This window comes from Vanellus vanellus (assembly GCF_965231255.1).
Source record: "Vanellus vanellus genome assembly, chromosome: 5".
In the NCBI taxonomy this organism is placed as follows: domain Eukaryota; kingdom Metazoa; phylum Chordata; class Aves; order Charadriiformes; family Charadriidae; genus Vanellus; species Vanellus vanellus.
In genome coordinates this window covers 35,910,608-35,928,935 of record NC_138910.1, presented here as the reverse complement: position 1 = coordinate 35,928,935, position 18,328 = coordinate 35,910,608, and the positions used below count along the sequence as shown (strand labels likewise).

General features: G+C 40.2%; 1 protein-coding gene across 1 annotated transcript; it reads right to left on the bottom strand.

Annotated features, from left to right (window-relative positions):
- Nucleotides 1-10,587: 10,587 nt before the first annotated feature.
- On the bottom strand, nt 10,588-17,732 carry MSTN (myostatin). The gene is made up of 3 exons (XM_082484194.1): nt 17,238-17,732; nt 14,691-15,064; nt 10,588-12,299 (listed from the first exon to the last, which is right to left on the bottom strand). The coding sequence occupies exons 1-3, from the start codon at nt 17,608-17,610 to the stop codon at nt 11,919-11,921; spliced, it is 1,128 nt and encodes a 375-aa protein (XP_082340320.1). The 5' UTR covers nt 17,611-17,732; the 3' UTR covers nt 10,588-11,918.
- Nucleotides 17,733-18,328: the final 596 nt, after the last annotated feature.

Sequence of the window (18,328 nt, the reverse complement as noted above, 5' to 3'; positions counted from 1 at the left end):
GAGGAACAATAATTTTCGGTGTAAGATGGAGATCGGTTATCTCATTAATTTATTATACTTTTTTCATGTGACCTTCTGGATATTATCTGCAGGATATTTGAAAACTTACATTTTTGTATAGAATGTCTTACTCTGTTGAATACAAGAAGTTTAAAGCCAGATGCCTCAGCACAGTAGGAGGACCAGTGGAACAGGGGCTTCTCAGATCCAGTAAACACACCTTTTTCTGGCAATTGAAGGTGTCTGACTCTTATTTCCATATTAATGCCACACAACCTTGATTTTTTGCCAGTTTCACAACCTTTCAGGAAAGCAAGTATTGGTGAAGCTGTGCTTTGCTTTGGTTTTTGGTGTGGGGTTTGTTTTGTTTTGTTTTGTTTTCTTTTGTTACAATAAGTATTCGGCTTTTCTAGAAGAAAATTGGCCTTGGCTATGGGTGTCTACATATCGTCAGTAACTCTGGAAACATTTATTGAAATTCTGTTAAGTGGAGTAGTGGATCTAATGTTAGTATGATTACACACCAAATGTGAAATAAAAGGTCTGATAGTGGTAAAGGTTGTAGAGACAATACAGTGAAGTGCAGGAGGTACTCTCACAAAATGACAACTGTCTGATTTGGCTTTCTGTTAGTGTCATGTCATACTTGCATGAATGGCTGCAAACTGCTCTAGACATGAAAACTTGATGGTTTGGCTAAAAAAAGGGTCATTCTTGAAATAATTCATGAGGATGGGGCCAAACTCTTTTCAGTGGTGCCCGGCGACACAACAAGGGGCAATAGGCACAAACCAGAATGCAGGAAATTCCATCTGAACATAACGAAAAACGTCTTTACTTTGAGGGTGACAGAGCACTGCCACAGGCTGCCCAGAGAGGTTGTGGAGTCTCCTCCTCTGGAGATATTCAAAACCCACCTGAATGCATTCCTGTGCAACCTGCTCTAGGTGAACCTGCTTTGGCAGGGGGCTTGGACTAGATGATCTCCAAAAGTCCCTTCCAACCCTTACCATTCTGGGATTCTGTGAATCCGCTTTGACCTTATCTGTTTCTATTTCAGTTTTCCAGCTTCATGCTTGTTTCAGTTTGTTTAGCACTCTTGAACAGGTGAAGCACATAGAAAACAATACTCTGAAAGAAAAGGCTTTAAATTATTTCACTGACTTGAAACATCAGTTCTGCCTCTTTGAGTTTGCAGAAAGGACCCAGAAATGTTGCAGCTGAGGGAACACCTGTCAAAATATCGAGTTAACTTTTTTATTACGTGGTTATGTTCTTTTCTGCTGTCCACACTGATAGTAGTAACTCTTATCTAATAGAAATATCCCTTTCTGCACACCAGGCGGGACCATTCCTGTGTTGTGCAGAGGTTGTCCTTGGGGATCAGTGAGTTCTCCTGGGCCCCTTCACCTTTCAGGGCAGCATTCCACCATGATCCCACCTGTTGACTGCTGAAACAAGCCATAAGCCCAGGGCTGCTGTCCTGTTATTTTGCCTGCCTCGTGTCCCTTGCCCTACCGTCTCATAGTCGCTACAACAGTTACCCTCAGTCACTGCATTCCTGCCCAGGTGTGAGTAGCAGAGTCAACGGAAAGCCTCTTTCATGCAGCCCATCCCACACCTGTCTCCAACATCCTCCAGAAATCTCTAGGATTAACAGTCCCTATGTTAACCTGTGACCATGAAGTTTCATCTAGCTCTTTAAAGGCGGCTTCCTCATTTCTTGATGAGATGTTCCATAACAGACACCCGCTATGATGTCTCCTTTGTTGGGAGACATCTCTTTGATCTCAATGGCTCTGCAAATACTTTGAGAATCCTAGTTCCTCCTGCGTGTTTCCCACTACATATGATGTTGTGTGTGGGCACTGGAGATGGACCTGATGGTTTTGCAGCTTGCTTGGGGGCAGTACTACCTCTCCGTCTATGTGTAGTTCCCCTATTCCTCCCCTCACTATGGGCTTGGACTCCACCCCCAAATAACCTGTTTAAAACTCTGCTCACTGGTTTGCAAACCTGTTGGCAAAGATGCTCTTGGCCACTTTGTCAGATAGATCCCTCCCCAGCAGTGTTGACCGTCAAAGAGGGTCCTGTCATCACAGAAACCAAAGCCCTGCCTGCAGCCAGCCATGCAGCCAGCTGCTGAGCCTCAGGAATAGCAAAGGAGGCATTTACAGCACTCTTGCTACTTCTCCCTGTCAGAAGAGAGCCACCTTCTACCTATATAAGCCTCATATGAACGCAATTGCCTTTAGCTGTTTAAATGAAACTTTAATCCTTTTTTTAATAAACCGTGTATAAGTTGGTGTCACTTGTAGAAACATGCAGAAACTATGTAGGTACAGTATGTTATGGGGAAGTCAGGTCCTTGTCTGCACGTGGTGGCACATTTGGGAGTGAAGCTGGCTTTTAAGACCTGGCTTCCTTGCTGCTAAAGTACTAACCACGTTGTCTTGCCTTTGGTATGTGCCTTACACAACAGGGATAGTTTTGTCTCTCTGTGGAAGAGCGGAAAGAACAAACTGTGATGCTTGTGATGTGTTAGATCAGCCCAAGCTGATTCAACCCCACCAGCTCTAGCAAGAGAAGCTCAAGTGCTCGGTCCTGGTCAGCCAACTTTTTGCTGCTGCATCTCAACTATTGCTCTCCCACCAAGTAGGTTATGCTTAGCTCAGATATGTCTATGTAGTCTGTAACTGCATTTCTACTTACAAGATGCTTTAACTTTTTATTGTGAAAATACAGTATCAGGTACCGTTAGAAGAGCTCAGTCTCAACTGACACAGCATCCTGCCCTTCCTGTCATCGTAATGGGCAGGATCTAATATGGATAACTTACAAATTGTGGTATAAGCAAGCTGTGGGTGTACTGGAGACGTTGGTGTTTGCTGTAAACTGGTGGAGAAGGTGTTGCTAAATCTCTGAGCGAGATCCATGGCAACGCTGCCAGGGAACAATTGGCTTCTGAACCAGAATTAGGGTCCGTGGGAGCGGATCTGGAAAAGCCTTGTGAAGGCTGCATGGCCAAAACCGAGTAATCGCATTTTGTTCTAACTAAGCTCCTTCTTAATCAGTCTCGAGAGAAATTTGTGGAACCAATTTTTGGTTCTTTTTCAACTAAAGATCTGAAGTTTAGCCATATCTAATCCAAACAACAGATACCGAGGACTGCATTATGCCTTCTGTAGGCATAATTTCTTTTGAGATCCACTCAAAAAAACAGAAAAAAAGAAAGAGGACTGTCATATATGATTATGTGATAGTAACAATTAGTACAGATCTAGTCAAATGAGATCTTATACAATTGAGGTGGGAGATTTAAAGAAGTGGGCAGTCATGGACAGCTACAGATCTCTGAAGCGTTTCATAAAGGCCAGTGGTCTTAACATGAGTACACAGATGAAATTAAGGTAACAGGAGTGTCACTGTCACCAGAAGAAAAAGGTGGTAAAAGGCACGGGTCTGTGTAGGATCTGTTACTAGACCAATACCTTGCTGCCTAAAATTGTGCTCCAGAATAAGAACCAGTAAAAAGCAATTCACTATTGCTCATTATGTATGGTGACAGAATATGTAAGTAAAAAGTCACTAGTAAATATCTTGTTCACCAATGGTTATGATAGAAAATGTCTTTTACTGAAAAATACCTCCCCCCCGCACCCTCTGCAATGGTCCTAAGACTGCTATTTTTAAACATAAATAAGTAAATGAATCCCTTCAGAAGTTTTTAAAATGGATAAAGCACTAAAAAGCTAGGGGCTTTTCTGAATACTTTTTTCCCTGGAATCTGAAAATTTCTATGGACTTTTTAAACTTTACTATGAATGTTTTCATGAACAAAGAAGGAACTTAAAAAACCCAAACAAACTACAAGGAAAAAGATAGTTTTCATAGCAGATAAATTTGTTTAGAAGAAACCTAAGATGATAGTAAGCCCAAAGGTGACTATAATTTTGTGGTAGTTAGAGCTTGAGTCTAGATCTGCATTGGTTGAAAAGGAAAGTTGAGACAGTTGTTTGGGAACAAGGACAAGATGCTCTTAGAAATCAGAAGAGAAATCTGTGAGGATGCTTTAATAATGTTTCCAGTTGTGATAAGATATCGGAAATCTGAAATAAAAAGACATCAGTACAAAAGAGTAGATTAATAGATGAGTAAGCCAGAAGTTATACATAAAAGCTAACAAAATAAAGGTGAGACAAGTAGAATGAGAATATTTCAGACACACTATGGTGACCTCAAAAGAGAGCATTTGGGGCAGCTGCATTTTCTGTCTCCCTAGGAAAATAGCATCACTAGAAAGGCAACGTTCTGTCTGAATGGGTGCCAGGTAACAACTTCCTCTGGAGAGGAAAAAAACAACACACCAAAAACAGATTAAAAAAACTTTGATTAGTTTGATTTATTGAGGTTTTTTGGCAACTGTTGATATATAGAGTTGTGAGGACTCAAACCCATGACATCTGACTGCATCTGAGTGTATAAAATTCTGGTGCTGTGGCTGTATGTTTTGATGTGACTTAAGAATAATGCTGCTGCACTAGGGGAAAGCCCAATTTTAATGTGTTCTCAGAATAATTCCTGTCTAGAAGGAAAATACTCAATTATGATAAAGTTATGCTGCTGTTATTGGAGTAACCCATGCTCTTTGGTACCTGTGGGTATACGGTGATTGTAACTGGAATCCTATGGGATTTTGTTATGGTTTGAGAAACGCATAACAATTTATTGTCGTTTAGACAATCATTCTATCACCCGATAACCCCTCCCCACCAGGAAAAGGAAATCAGGGAAAAAACAAGGAAACCCAGGAGTTGAAGTATAAACAGATTTAATAGAGTAAGATTAAATAATTAACATTAATAGCACTAAAGAACCAATATTGATCCTGGTACCCATACAGAATATGCAAAGATTATACTCAGCCAATTCTATCGGTAGGAAGCTGTGCACTCCCAGCAGTGGACAGCAAATGTCAGACACCGCGAGCGCTACGGCTTTGGGACAAAGGGAAGGGCTCAGGGGTCCAGCGCTGGGGCACGAAGTTCTCAGGATGGCAGCCATCAAGCGAGAGAGAACTTCGCAGAAAACATTCTAATTTATAGTGAATGTGACGTTGACGGTATGAAATGACCCTCTTGGCAGCTTGGGTCAAGCACTCGGGTCTTGCTCCTCCTCATCCCTGTACCTGGCAAGCTCGAAAACGCTGAGACCTTGAAACCTACATACCATAGCTGGCTATAAGGTAAATATTTTCACAAATTCAGACACCAGAGTCTTCTAAAAGTGCAGTCTTCCCATGTATTAGAGGAGAAATTAGTCCTGTGTTGCTCAAACCCGGACAGATTTGTTGTTCTACACGGTGACGGGTGAGAAATGCAACTGAACAGAAGCCTCGGGCCAACTGGTGATGTGAAGATTTGGCGTATTGTGGTAGGTGTCACCTATAGCAGCGAAGCAACAGGCTTTTTTGCCCCCGGACTAGCACCTAGGCCGTGCTATCCCACATGACAGCCTCATACAGTAGGCAGCTGAGCTCAGCCTGAAGGCATGTGTTTGACGTGCCTCCCGCTCCTCCGCTGCTGCGGCCACCTGGCGCCGCGCGCGCGGCGAAGCTGCAACCTGATGCTATAATGCGTGACAGCCAGGTGTTCAGTTTTGCTGTTTCATATGTCAGCCTTACCAAACTTGATGAATAACAACATGAAAAATGATGACAAAAATCCTCGCGAGAGAGCGGAGTGCTGTTTGACTGAAATCAGAATAAACCTCTCATTCAAAGGCGCAGATGCTGAAGCATAAAGAAAGTCTTTGCTCTGCAGGCTGTTGTGTATGATGCTTAAGAAAGAGCCTTGTTTCAGAGTGCTTTATGGCACGTGAATTTACAGTGCTGTCTCCCTAATGCTATTGCTTGGTTGGGAAGGTAATTGCTCCTCTCTTAGGTGAAAAACTAACGAGGAAAGGAAAAATTTTGACTGTGTTTCTGCAGAAAGAGTTCATGAATTGAATAATCTTAACTGCAAGCTATTAGCCAAGTCATCAGCAATTATATTTTGGATTGTTACATATTCAGATTATGATGCAACAGATAATGATTAAGTTAGATTTGCTTTAAAACATCTTTTAATCTTGGCAAAGAACAAACCTTTCCAGTTTAAGCATTCTTATGGTAGAGGAAGTCAAAGTTTAGCAAATGCCTCCAGTATCATCCTGGATTTGGGAAGATAAAATCTTTCTTGCTGTCTTGGTTACGTGCCATCAAATTATTTAACTCCTTTAAATTGCAATTCTTTCTATTTTGCTCAGTTCCTTGAAATACGTAGAAGCAGACTGTCCTTTGCACGCCACTAGTTTACAATAAGCATGTTACACTTTACAAACTGCCTTTTCCAAGTTTTGTGGAAGCTGTCTACCAAGTAATGCCTCCGTCATGCTTTACAGCATACTCTTCCCACACCATCATAATTTTTCAAGGCTTTTGTTAATTTTACTGGTGAAACAAGGAACATAAGGTGTATTTCCTCCCCAAAATGAGCCTTATTATGCTTTCCTGCCTAACCAGATCTCACCCAAAGGTCCTACAGCATTCGTCGGGAGTAACGGGAAAGACAATGCTGGGACAAGGCTTGTCCCTCTGCCTTTCCACAGGTAGGATTCATTCGAGCTGAATCCTTTGAGCTCTTGAAGATGGATTGGCTTTACTTTTACAGACTCAAGGTAGCATGATAAATATAATGGAAAAGCAACAGGTTTGAAATTAAAGTTGCTTATTGACTTGTAAGTGAAAGACGTTTCTATAGGGGGAAAAGGTAACAGCTTTTAGGGTCACTGGTTACTTTGGATACATAATTAGATTCAGAGCGCAAATAGCCTCTAAGTTAGGAACCAATGCTCCACAAGTTGACTTGTGGACACTAAGTAATTTTGTTTTCTCTGGAAACTACTATTTTGAAAGCATGCTTAGTGTGAATTATGTCCACTTCTGAAGAAAAGGAACAGCCTTTCCTGCAACCTCAGAAAGCTTTAACAGCTGAGGCCGATGAAAGTCAGCCAGATTTACACCCAAAATGCTGTAAAGCTCATTGCTGATCTTGTCACCTCATCTACAGAGGGGTTCAAAGCTTATTGTCATCTATACTGCTGGAGTACTGAAAAACAGACAGCAGAATATCCACTGTAATAGTTCTTCATACCTCATACTGTCCAGCTATCAATGAGCCTTATTCTGCTTTATTTATCAATACACCCAGTAATTAATTGCAGTAGTTTACTGTTGAATGAACTGTACGTTTGCAATTCTCCATTGCTTTTTTTTTTCCACAAGATTGTTTCAGCAGATGCTGGCACTATCACTTATTTTGTGATTATTTAGAAATAGCCAAGAGTGAACAGAGCTGTACTTCTTGCCTCTTCAAATTCAGAAGTTGGCCTGTAGCCCTAACTTCTTCCTTCCTTTGGATCACGTCAGGGTTTTTATAAACTAAACATAAGAGACAATCAGTGCCTTAGTGTTTCCAGAGCTTGTTAACATCTTATTTTTATGGATTCAAACATGCTACACATGCATTTCAAGGGAGAGATATGGTCTTAGTGCTTGCAGGGGAAGATTGCATAGAGAAGCAGATGCGGTTCCATTAGTAAATTACTGGGTGGTTCTTTGCCACGTGTCTTGGTATTAAATCAATGTATAGATAAATACTTGTGAACTTAAGAGACATGCTGTTGCTGTGGGTGATGTTGTTGGGATGAAGCTAAAGTGCAAGCACACAGCTAACTTGGATCATTTAAAGTGGGTAACTAAGGTTCTTCATGACATTTTTTCTGAATTACAGAGGTACAGTGTTATTTTGAAATAAACCTGTCCCTTAAGTTTAGTGCTGTCTGTAACGGATCTCTTAAATTTAGTCAATAATAATTAAAAAATTTATAAGTGGAGGTGAGATCATTTGGTTAAGTTTGTCCAGTACTTCACATTATAATACCCTGCTTTGTCTTGCTGTAACTTTAACAGAATGTAACTGCCTGGACCGAACTGTCCGAGCCTAGTCTCAGGCTGATTTCTTTTTTAAGACATGTAGCCAAAAGAGCTCATTCGCATCCAAGAATGAGTCAATTCAATAATCTCCCTGATTAAAAAAGAAACCACCCAAAAAAAACCTACAAAAAAATCCAAAACACTAATGAACAACCACAAAACCCAAACCTAGACTCTACAGAATTAAGGAGAAGCTACCTATAACTGTGAATGGATTTGGCCTTTAGTTGTTCCTTTGAAATCTGCTCATAACCAGCAACACAGTACATCTGTGAAAAATTGCCGTTCACATATGCTTAGTGGTGATGACGACTCCTGTGTCAGCTGTTAAATTCCCCAAAGGCCCCATTTGAGCATAATGCAAGATTCCCCCCCAAACCGCAGCTTTCAGCAGCAGCAGGGCGTGTTGGATCTGGTTAACGAGCAGGAGGGCAATACTGCTGGGGAAGGGGGGGCGTTCCTTCCCCCCACAAAAGGGGCGGTGGGGCAGAGCCTGGAGTGTGCTGTGAGCTGGGGATGGACATGGTTTGGGGTGGGGTGGCATGGGACGGAAGATGCTGTGAAAAATGGGAGGGGAAGCGCCACTTCGATGACAGTGTACTGGAACGTGGGGTGAGAGGTAGGGGTAGAACAGCGCTGGCAAAGAGACTGTCTGGTGTTGGGAGGGGGGGAACCGGGTGGTAGAGCCAAGAGGAAGTTCTGAAGCAAAATTGGGACGAGGGACTGTCCTGTTGAAGGTGTGCACGCACATCTCGGGGCACTTGAACGCTGCCTTGAAAGTTGGATTTTGCCTGTGTTGTTCCTATGGGGTTTCTAAGATGCCAGGGAAGGAAATGAGGCTGTTTCTGTCTCAGAAATTATCCGTCATTGCCTATTTTTTCTGGGTACACAACAGTGAGATCTGAGTGATACACAAAACACTCATGGATGCTGCTGAAGTCTCTAGGACCTGAGCCTTGGAAATATAAGGATGTAACAATAAGAGCAGAACGAATCATTGACATCTCAAGTTGATTGCCAATAAACACATTAATTATGAATCATTTGGCAGCTAAAATCAACAAGACCAAAGCCCAGTGCGTGTTCCTTGAGTAGCCACTTGTGTGTAAGGTCAATATTCAAAACTTGGGAGCCAGGACTACTCTACGATAATTTCAAGTTTGGCCAAATATGAAGGGCACATAGTACGTAAAATTTCCATGGAATAAAATTTATCTGAATGTCAAGATGGAATGCTGTTTGGAGTGGAAACTTTTGGGAAGTCATATTATTTCTTTTCCCATTTTTGGTTTATTTATGTTTTCACTGATAGCAGCAAAAAAAATTCCACCACTTGTGCACCACATTTGTGCAGGGTACGGTTATTACTAGGCAGCCAATTATGTCACTCATATGGGGGTAACTGATTTTGCATTAGCTTTAGTTTAGCTATCGGGGTAAAAGTAATCATGCAGGTGTTGTAACAGGACTTTGGTGCAGAGTGGGGATATATTTTGTTGGTTATCAACTCTGGAATCCATGCTGCTGCATCTCTGCGGCTGTTGCTGTATGAACTGCCCCGGTTAAAGCTAGTGAAGGTCTAACTACACGGTATACAATAGAAGTTCATTTGAAGTCTCTGAACGGTTTAAGAGGCTTTTGGTATGCCTCGTGCTGAGAGATGCTATTCATAGTTCATATGAGCAGGATGGGACTATCTGGTGCCTGAATGTCACGAGTTAAAAGTCAAAGGGCAAAAACGTCAAGCTCCCTTAAAGCCAGTGGAAGTTTTGCTGTTAACTTTAACAAAGCTAGTTTTTCTCCCTTAATTCTGTAAGCTTGATTTTTGGAGGGGAAGGAATTGAGTTGCTCTTTTACTTCCTGTGGCTTCACCAAGACTCCGCATTCTAAGCGGTTTTAAATTATCTTTTATTTTCTCTGATTGTGTTTTGTGGGAAACTAAATTGAAAGTGTATTTAAGGGCCCCAGAGACCTGCTCTGATGAACTCCATCAGGAGAAGCCGAACATCTGCTTGATGCTCGGACACAGCTTTAGCAGAACTCCTAATCGTTCAAAAGAAATTGTAGAAAATCTGTTTGCTGTTAAGTTTCAAACCTCATCACTCAAACTTTAAATTTTAATGTCCTTACATACAAATAAAAAGAAAGTAGAAAACACAATACAAAATAATTATCACTTGGGCAGAAAATATATAAAAGAAGAAGGGAAAGAAAATCAAGCAGTTTTTTGCAGTTTTAGGGTGGTTTTACACAAAGGAAAATTCAAAACTGAATTCTGGAATATAAGAAAATGTGTATCATACTAACATGAAGATGTTTTAACACTGATTGTGTTGTCTTAACAAACACCTGTTTTATCAGTTGTATTTCACATGTGAAATGAAATGGACTTTATCGTAAATAGATTTTTTTTTAATTTCAATGAACAATTTTTTACCATAAGGAAAATGCACAGAATTTGTGTGGGGATCCATGTATTATGTTTACTCAAATAAAGATAATACTTTGCCACAAACTTTTAAATATAATAAAATGCATTTAATAGCAATCTTTTGTGGTATCATCATTATTTATGGACATAACATTCAAAGTACAGAAACTAAGTTGTGGATCAAAATGATCATAAAAACAGTAACCCAAAGAACCTTATAAACATGTCAACACCCATCATTTATCACAGATGGCTCATACCAATGTAAAAAACATATAAAATGTAGTATAATTCTCAACATAAGGTTTACTTTGTTGCATTGTTCCTACATATTATTTGTGTTAAAATCCAGGAAATTATATTATGAAGAGAATATTGGTTTTGTTTATTAAACCAAAGTACAGGTTAAAGTCATTCTTTTCTTGCGCTGAACATATACCAACAGTGATTAAAAAATAAACATTTATTTACAAAATATTGATGCATACATATTACACAAGTCAGTTATATCAAAGTGGTTTTTTAAACAATATCTGTAGCAACCAACTATTTGCATTGGTTTATCATAGTGCAAATGGTAATGTTGCAAAGGCAGGTTATAATGTGGGATTATGATTTTAATGCTAGCTTTCTCTGCTGCCTTTTGTTTTACTACATCTAGAAAACTATTCCCTTTCATTTAAAAAACATCTATTTCTTGCGAATGTTGAATAGTGTACCTGAGGATAGGGCGAAATCGTTATTATTCTAAATTCTTTCACTTAGATAACTGTCTCTCGATTTACTCAGCCTGCTTACGTAGCACCATTGCCATTGATTACTAACATACTAATGAGGAAAAGGAATGGAAACACGCTAAATACACTATGCCATCCCTAATTTCAGGATTTGTCCATTTATGTGGAATTTCATCTGATACATTTCACAATTCTGCACTATATATTCAAGTGTTTAAGGATGATTCTGGTGCTTTGTGTAGTGATGTCTATGTTACCGGTATATATTTTCCTGTAAATACAATATTAAGTGAAGCTGTGAAGAAATGGACTTAAAAGCCCGCTCCTTCCCTTCTCAGATGAGAAGGAGCTTGCTTTTGATAACCAGCCTGTATTGAAACCTGCATATAAATTTGCGTCTGAATGACTGAATATTGATTCCCTCACAATGTAAGAACTTCATGTATTAAATCCGCTGATTTTGATTGTAGCTTTTCTTTTTCACTGGCTCAAAGCCAGCCGTTAGGTAACTAGATCGTCCTTTAGTTCACGTTCTGTAGCTGGTGCTGCACTAAATCTGTACAATAGCCTATCATACAGCGTATAGGATGTCGGCAATGCCTAGCGTACGTAACTTCACAGTTTCAAAGACTGGTAAGGGGGAATAACTTTTTTTTTCTTTCTCTCTCTCTCTGTAGCTTCCACGATTTATGAAGCGGTGAATCTCACGACGATCTCATGAGCATCCGCAGCGATCTACAACCATGGCCGGTATCTTGCCGTATATTATTTGTTCTTTCCCGTTGAAGTACAGCATGTTTATGGGAGACATCTTGGTGGGCGTGCAGCAAGGGCCTGCCGAACCTCGGGGGTTTGCTTGGTGTACGAGGTGAGTGTGTGGATATTTTTGTAAAAATACAAATTCGCATTCTCCGGAGCAGTAATTGGCTTTGTATCTTTTAGGTGCGATAATCCAGTCCCATCCGAAAGCTTCGAAATCCACTGTCAGCGGGTAGCGACAACATCGGGATTCTGTCGAGTGCTCGTCGCAGTCAAGGCCAAAATCTCTGCGGGACCGTTTCGGGGTGTCTGTGACTCTGACCTCTAAAAATGGGTTCTGTGAGGAGAGGAGAAGGAATCAGAAGCATTACTGAGGTAAACCTAAGTTTGGTAAAAACATGCAAACACTTAATATCTCAGACAGATTTATCAAATTAATATCCTCAAATAATTTTTGAAAACAATACTTTGTCCTCTTGCAGATTTCTGCTGCAGTTGATCTCTGTTCAAGGGGTATTCCTCTTTTTTATGCTGAGGACCAGCATTTCCCTGCTGTTTCTCTATAAAGAGCTTTAATTTCTCAGTGTCTCCTTCTGAAATCACCATCCTCTGCTAGCACCATTTCTGTTAACTGCTAAAAGGTTTCAGATATTTGGAGGATGCTGGATTTTTACTTTTGATGTGGGGTTTTGTTTGTTTGTTTTAAACCCCATAATACGAGCTACTTCTTTTTTTTTTTTCCTATTGAAAAACTTCCAAAAGGAAGCTAAGAACTCCAAAAATTTTTGAAAGGCAGGACCGACTGGTGTTGGTCTCCCTTTTGTGAGTCCTTCTGAAATTCCCTCGTATTCATTTCAGGCTTTCTGGATACCAAGGAAAGCTTCTTGTCTAAACCAAGGAGGAGAAAAATCACTCCATAATTGCTGTCATTCTTGAATGACTGCAATGGCAGTGGAAAGGAGTGTTTCACCTGCTGATACAGGTTACTTGTACTTCACAGCTTTCCCCTTTGCCAGAGGGCTGAATTTGCCGTACTGAATCTGGAGGAGCAGCTAATATTTTGACTCCTGAAAGAGCCCTGTGGCCAGGAATGTACTTTTGGCAGATCTCTAAGCCACATGCTTCCTAGCGAAGGTGAGTTTCCACAGTCACCAACTGAGAATAGAAAGAAATTACAACCTTCGCAATCACAAGTTTGAAAAAGTTCCCAAAGTTTCCTCCCTTCCACTCACTGGTTTCAGCCCCATGTGCCAGTTTGGCACTTAATGGGCTGTCCCATGAAGGAAGACCGTTCCTTGAGAGTAAATAGCAGCCCAGCTAACTTTGTTACACGGGTTTGTCCCTTCCAAGATACCCGCCTTTATGGCTGCAAGTTGTCCAGCTGCTGGAGATGCTCCTCCCAAAGGTAAATGTTACGGGGAGGGACTTGGTGAGAGGAGCATCCCTGTACTAGGAGCTGCCGGAGAAAGAGGAGCTGGAGAGAAATTTCCTCTCCCACTATCAGGCGTGCATCTAACCCTCCCCTGCTACTGAATGGGTTTGTTTTTACAGATGATGATAACCATGGGTTATCCACATGTGTGAAAATACAGTGTTGGGTATTTGAATGGACGAAGGTGGTGAGGACGTTCCTTATCATGATATCCAGCTGGCCTGTTTCAAGTACGGGAGCTCCACATCTATACTGGATCTGCAATTAAGATATCACAGCATTTTTCCTTTCAATTCTTTTAACGGCATTATACTGCTATGAAGTCAAACATGACATAGCTACATAAATATGGTTGGACTCGATGATCTTAAAGGTCTTTTCCAACACAGACAATTCTGTGATTCTATGATCTACAGATTGATCTACTGCATACAAGTAAAATTAAAATAATATTCTTCATGCTTTATTCAGAAGGAGGTATTTCTTGGTTGTGATTGTTTCAGCTGTGATAAGTTCAGGAATTTTTACAGATTGTAGAGGATTAGTGATTTGCAGAAACAAATAATGAGGAAAATGCTGTAGCTTAACTGGTAAACTTCAAATTTAATTTGTTCATCTATACTTACAGAAAGAAACCAGCTAATTATTTGGTGCTCTTTCCCATCATTATGACCCATTTATTGTATCAAGCAGAATTTCTCTATTCAAACATTTTGAGTAGGTGGAATGATGCATTCTATCACATTATCACTCTATCACATGCACTCTATCTACTGAAACATACACAACCTTATGAAGAAGATCTGTTCTCACATTTATAAACATAGAGAATTATTGCTGTTGTTAACAGAAAATATATGCATACAGAATAGGGAGAAACTCCCTCACAGTTTGAATGCAAAAAACTTTCTCAGCACTATTGGAGGCAGCTTTCCTATCAATGAAATAATCCAACGTCTATTCTTTTTAGCTTTACTGCTTATTAAACAGTATTTGCTCTCAAATTTGAAAACAAGGTTACTTTTGATAGTACCATCCATCAATAATTATGAAAACATTTTCCAGTTAATGCTTCTCAACATCTTACTGAAGTACTGCAATTTGTCTCAATTAGGGAAACGGAGGCACAGGAATGCTATTGATTTTGACATGATCAGGGAGCAAAGAACAAAAGATTTGCCTGTAAAGAACTTGTATCTTCCACTCCCTAAACAATGCTTCCATTTTATCCTTAAAACCCAACTTATATGCTTTCCAATAAAATGCAAGATATTTAAATGGGATTCTTCTACTTACCAATCCATCTTCACCTGGTCCTGGGAACGTTACAGCAAGATCCCGTCCATTCTCATCAAAAGCTTTTATTTCGATGCCTAAATTGGATTCAGGCTGTTTGAGCCAATTTTGCAACACTGTCTTCACATCAATACTCTGCCAAATACCAGTGCCCGGGTTCATGTCAAGTTTCAAAGATCGAATTCCAGTATATCTTGTACCGTCTTTCATGGGTTTAATAAGTCTCAGGATCTGCACAAACACTGTTGTAGGTTTTTGGACTTGCCTCAAGTATATCCACAATTGTGCCTTTACTACTTTGTTATATTGTATTTTAGAGCTAAACTTAAAGAAGCAACATTTTGGTTTTCCCTCCATTTGTACAAGAAAATCAGCTATAAATGAACGGAAAGAACAGATTACTGAACAGGGAACAAAAAGAAATACGCATATATAAACCCCATTATTTTTTTTCCAGACCATGTAGGAAGTGTTACAATATGTTATAACCAGTATCAGTAACAACGTAGATTTAACTTAGTTCATTTTCTGTGGTTTATGCTCTACAGCAAATTTAATGGATGTCTACAAAATCATTATGCTATCACCTAAAAGTAACATCGTGTGACAAAGAACAGATGATCGTTTTGTAAACAGGCTAAAATGAGGTTGGGCTAATCATTTTCTAAATAATTCTAGTTGGTGCTTTGTGTTCCATAGGCTAAGCAGAGCGGAGGTGGGCTCAGGCTGAAACTCGGAAATGATGGGCAACCACGAGAAGATGCACGCTGTGGAGGACCTTTGTGGTCCTCAGCGTGCTCTGGGCTCTGACCAGTGGTACCACTGCTGTGGGCTGACCTGTATAGCTGCAAAATAGCCTCTTTCCCAAACAAAAACTATCTGGGGTGAGGGCACAGCCTATTCCACTTCAGAGTGACTACTACCAACTCACTTCTGTTAGTCACCTGCTGAGGACCTTCATAAAGCGGGCAGAATAGCAACTTTGCATAAGCTGACTCAATATGTATGTGGTGATCCGACTATTTCTAATTTACTAAATAGCCTTAGTGTGCTACACATCGTACAAACAGAGGCAGCCATGGGCAGTCTACATGAACACTTTAATTTCTATTCTCGATGGAAAAACAAATACTTAAGAGTATTAATCTAAGGATCATTTTGTTTTCTTTTCATTTGAACAATATTATAGGAAAGTCACGTGCAGCACTGCGTTCCTCCTTCCTGTAGACTACGATGCAGCTGTCATACCTAGTCATGGCAATATCTTTCCATGCCAGGATAAAATGGGTAATACTAATCTTAAATGGTGCAGGGCTTTGACATTCATAAATCTCACCACTTAAGATACCTGTCTCTTTAGTGCATTTAAAATAGTTCAAGGGCTTTTTATAAAAAGCAGGAAATGAACTCAGATCAATGAAGTACAATGACTTTTCTTCAGTCATTGTAATTATATAACAGTTTAATTAAAAATAGTTATAAAGCCTTGGACATAATAGGCTGGAATAAAACTGCTGGCAGACCTCAATTTTGTGATAAGGCTGCAGTAATATATTGCTATCAAGTACACATCTTATTAATAAGTTAAAAAATTTTGCAGATAAAGTTACTTTTTCATCGATGCGTACATTTTTAGCTGGCTAGAGCAGCTGATATATTATTCTCACATGTGTATTGTAACGATATCTGTAACTGCTAACATGCCTTATATGTCCTGTCATCTTTTTCCTTTTTGACATCATATTCGTAAGTGTTATTTAAAAAAGCAGCTGCCATAGCCAAATACTTTAGCTGATGAAGAACATAAGATACTATAGTATTAGCCGTGCAAAAGATACTTGATAGGAGCCATAGCAGATGTTTAGCACTCAGAAGATAACTCAGAATCTGCTCATTCAGTAAATGCCTTCATTCTTCCTTGGCACGACTACTGGGGCTGACTGCTATAGCATGGACATTTTAACATTTAAATCTGTTACACACATATTTGCTTTAAATATATAGTTTTAACTCAGAGGTAGGTGGTGCTAGTTTATGGGATCAGCAAAGAAGCAAGAATTTAACTCTCTACTTGCACTGCAAGTGCATGTTGCAGTTAGGCAGGTCTAGTGCTCTAAGCTGTATTTCTGCTGATTTCTCTTGCTTCTAAAAATACTGGCCAGTGAAACCTCCCTCGGAAAAATATAGTTATCTCATTATCTGCACTTGTACTTTATATTTGTGATAGGAAATGCCCTGAGTACTGCAGATAACGAAGTCAACTAAACTGCAGATCTCCCTTTGCTTCCTAAGGCAATGGGCAATTCCCGAGCGCTACAGGGCATACGCGTTATAAGGAGCCAAAAACCGAACAGTAAAACAAAGGATCACACCACGGTCATCTGAACCTGGCTCGAATTCTTTAGAAATAACGCTCTCCTCCCTCCCTCTAGCAGACTTCAGCCAGCAGCCTGTTGGGAGAGCCCGAGGAGGAGTTGCGTGGCTCTACAGCAGGGAGACAACTCTCTCGGAGGGGCGGTGGGAGGTGAAAGCAGCGGGGTTACTTACACTCCGTAGGCATTGTGATAATCGTTTCGGTGGTGGCATGATAGTCATCGTCTTCCAAAGAGCCATCGCTACTGTCGTCTCTCTGGACGTCATACTGATCAATCAGTTCCTGTAGTGGAGGAGCTTTGGGTAAAAGTTGTTTAATAACATCCCTGCTAATGTTAGGAGCTTGTTCCAGGCGCAGTTTGCTGAGGATTTGAATTTTTATGGCTTCTATTCTGGAAGATTTTGTATTCTGTCTCCACGTACAAGCATTGCACAGTCCATCTTTTTCAGCGTTCTCTGTGGGCTGACTACTGTCATCAAGAGCCACCGGATCAACTGAAATCAGCATGAACAGGTAAATATAAACATAGATCGCTAGCTTTTGCATGATCTCACATTCACTGCAGCTTTTTTCCTTTTTTTTTTTTTTCTTTTTTTTTTTCCCCCCCCTCCCCTTTTCCCTTGTCCTTTTAGTACTAAACAGATCCGTGAAAGCAAATGCAATCTGAGAGACAGCTTGCCACACTGGTGTACCTTATATATTCCAAGGGGGCTTTTTATACTCCAACTTTGATTAGGCTCATGTCGTCAAACCCGACGATTGGTTGCTGTCCCAACAATGAATCTGGCTGTCAGAGGGTAAAGCCCTGTCGATCACAAGTCACTAGACAGCATTTAGTTACAGCCAAGGGTGAACTGATTTATCTGGGTGCTTCAGAGAGGATATGGCTTCGCATATTGAAAGGATATATTTCCAAGTATTGTGGGCAGCAGTACTGAAAGACAGCACTGGCATTCTTAAATGTATACCAACAATGTACTTGTACTATGAATCAAGACAGACGTCTCTCTAAACTTGCTTTAGGCTTTTGCCAGTTTTTTTGACTTGAAAGTTTATGCTATTTAAAAGAAAATCCCAGGGGATTACTGTAAGCAGGCAGGGAAAAAATACTTTAGAAATGCGTTGCAAACAGTGCTAACTTATGTTGTTCAACAGCTAAAATATATTAAGCAGTTCATATTTCAGAAAACCTTAATGGGTTTTCCTGCTAGGTTCTAGCTGAAGCAGTAATAAAGATTTTGTGCATATATGACTCTCTGTAAGT

Bases quoted from the DNA above. Each gene is read 5' to 3' on its own strand.
- MSTN (XM_082484194.1), bottom strand. From the start codon at position 17,610: ATGCAAAAGCTAGCGATCTATGTTTATATTTACCTGTTCATGCTGATT. The intron at 15,065-17,237 runs GTAAGTAACCCC...GTTCATTTATAG, and splicing joins TATCACAATGCCTACGGAGT to CTGATTTTCTTGTACAAATG. The intron at 12,300-14,690 runs GTAAGTAGAAGA...CTCTCCTCACAG, and splicing joins GACCAGGTGAAGATGGATTG to AACCCATTTTTAGAGGTCAG.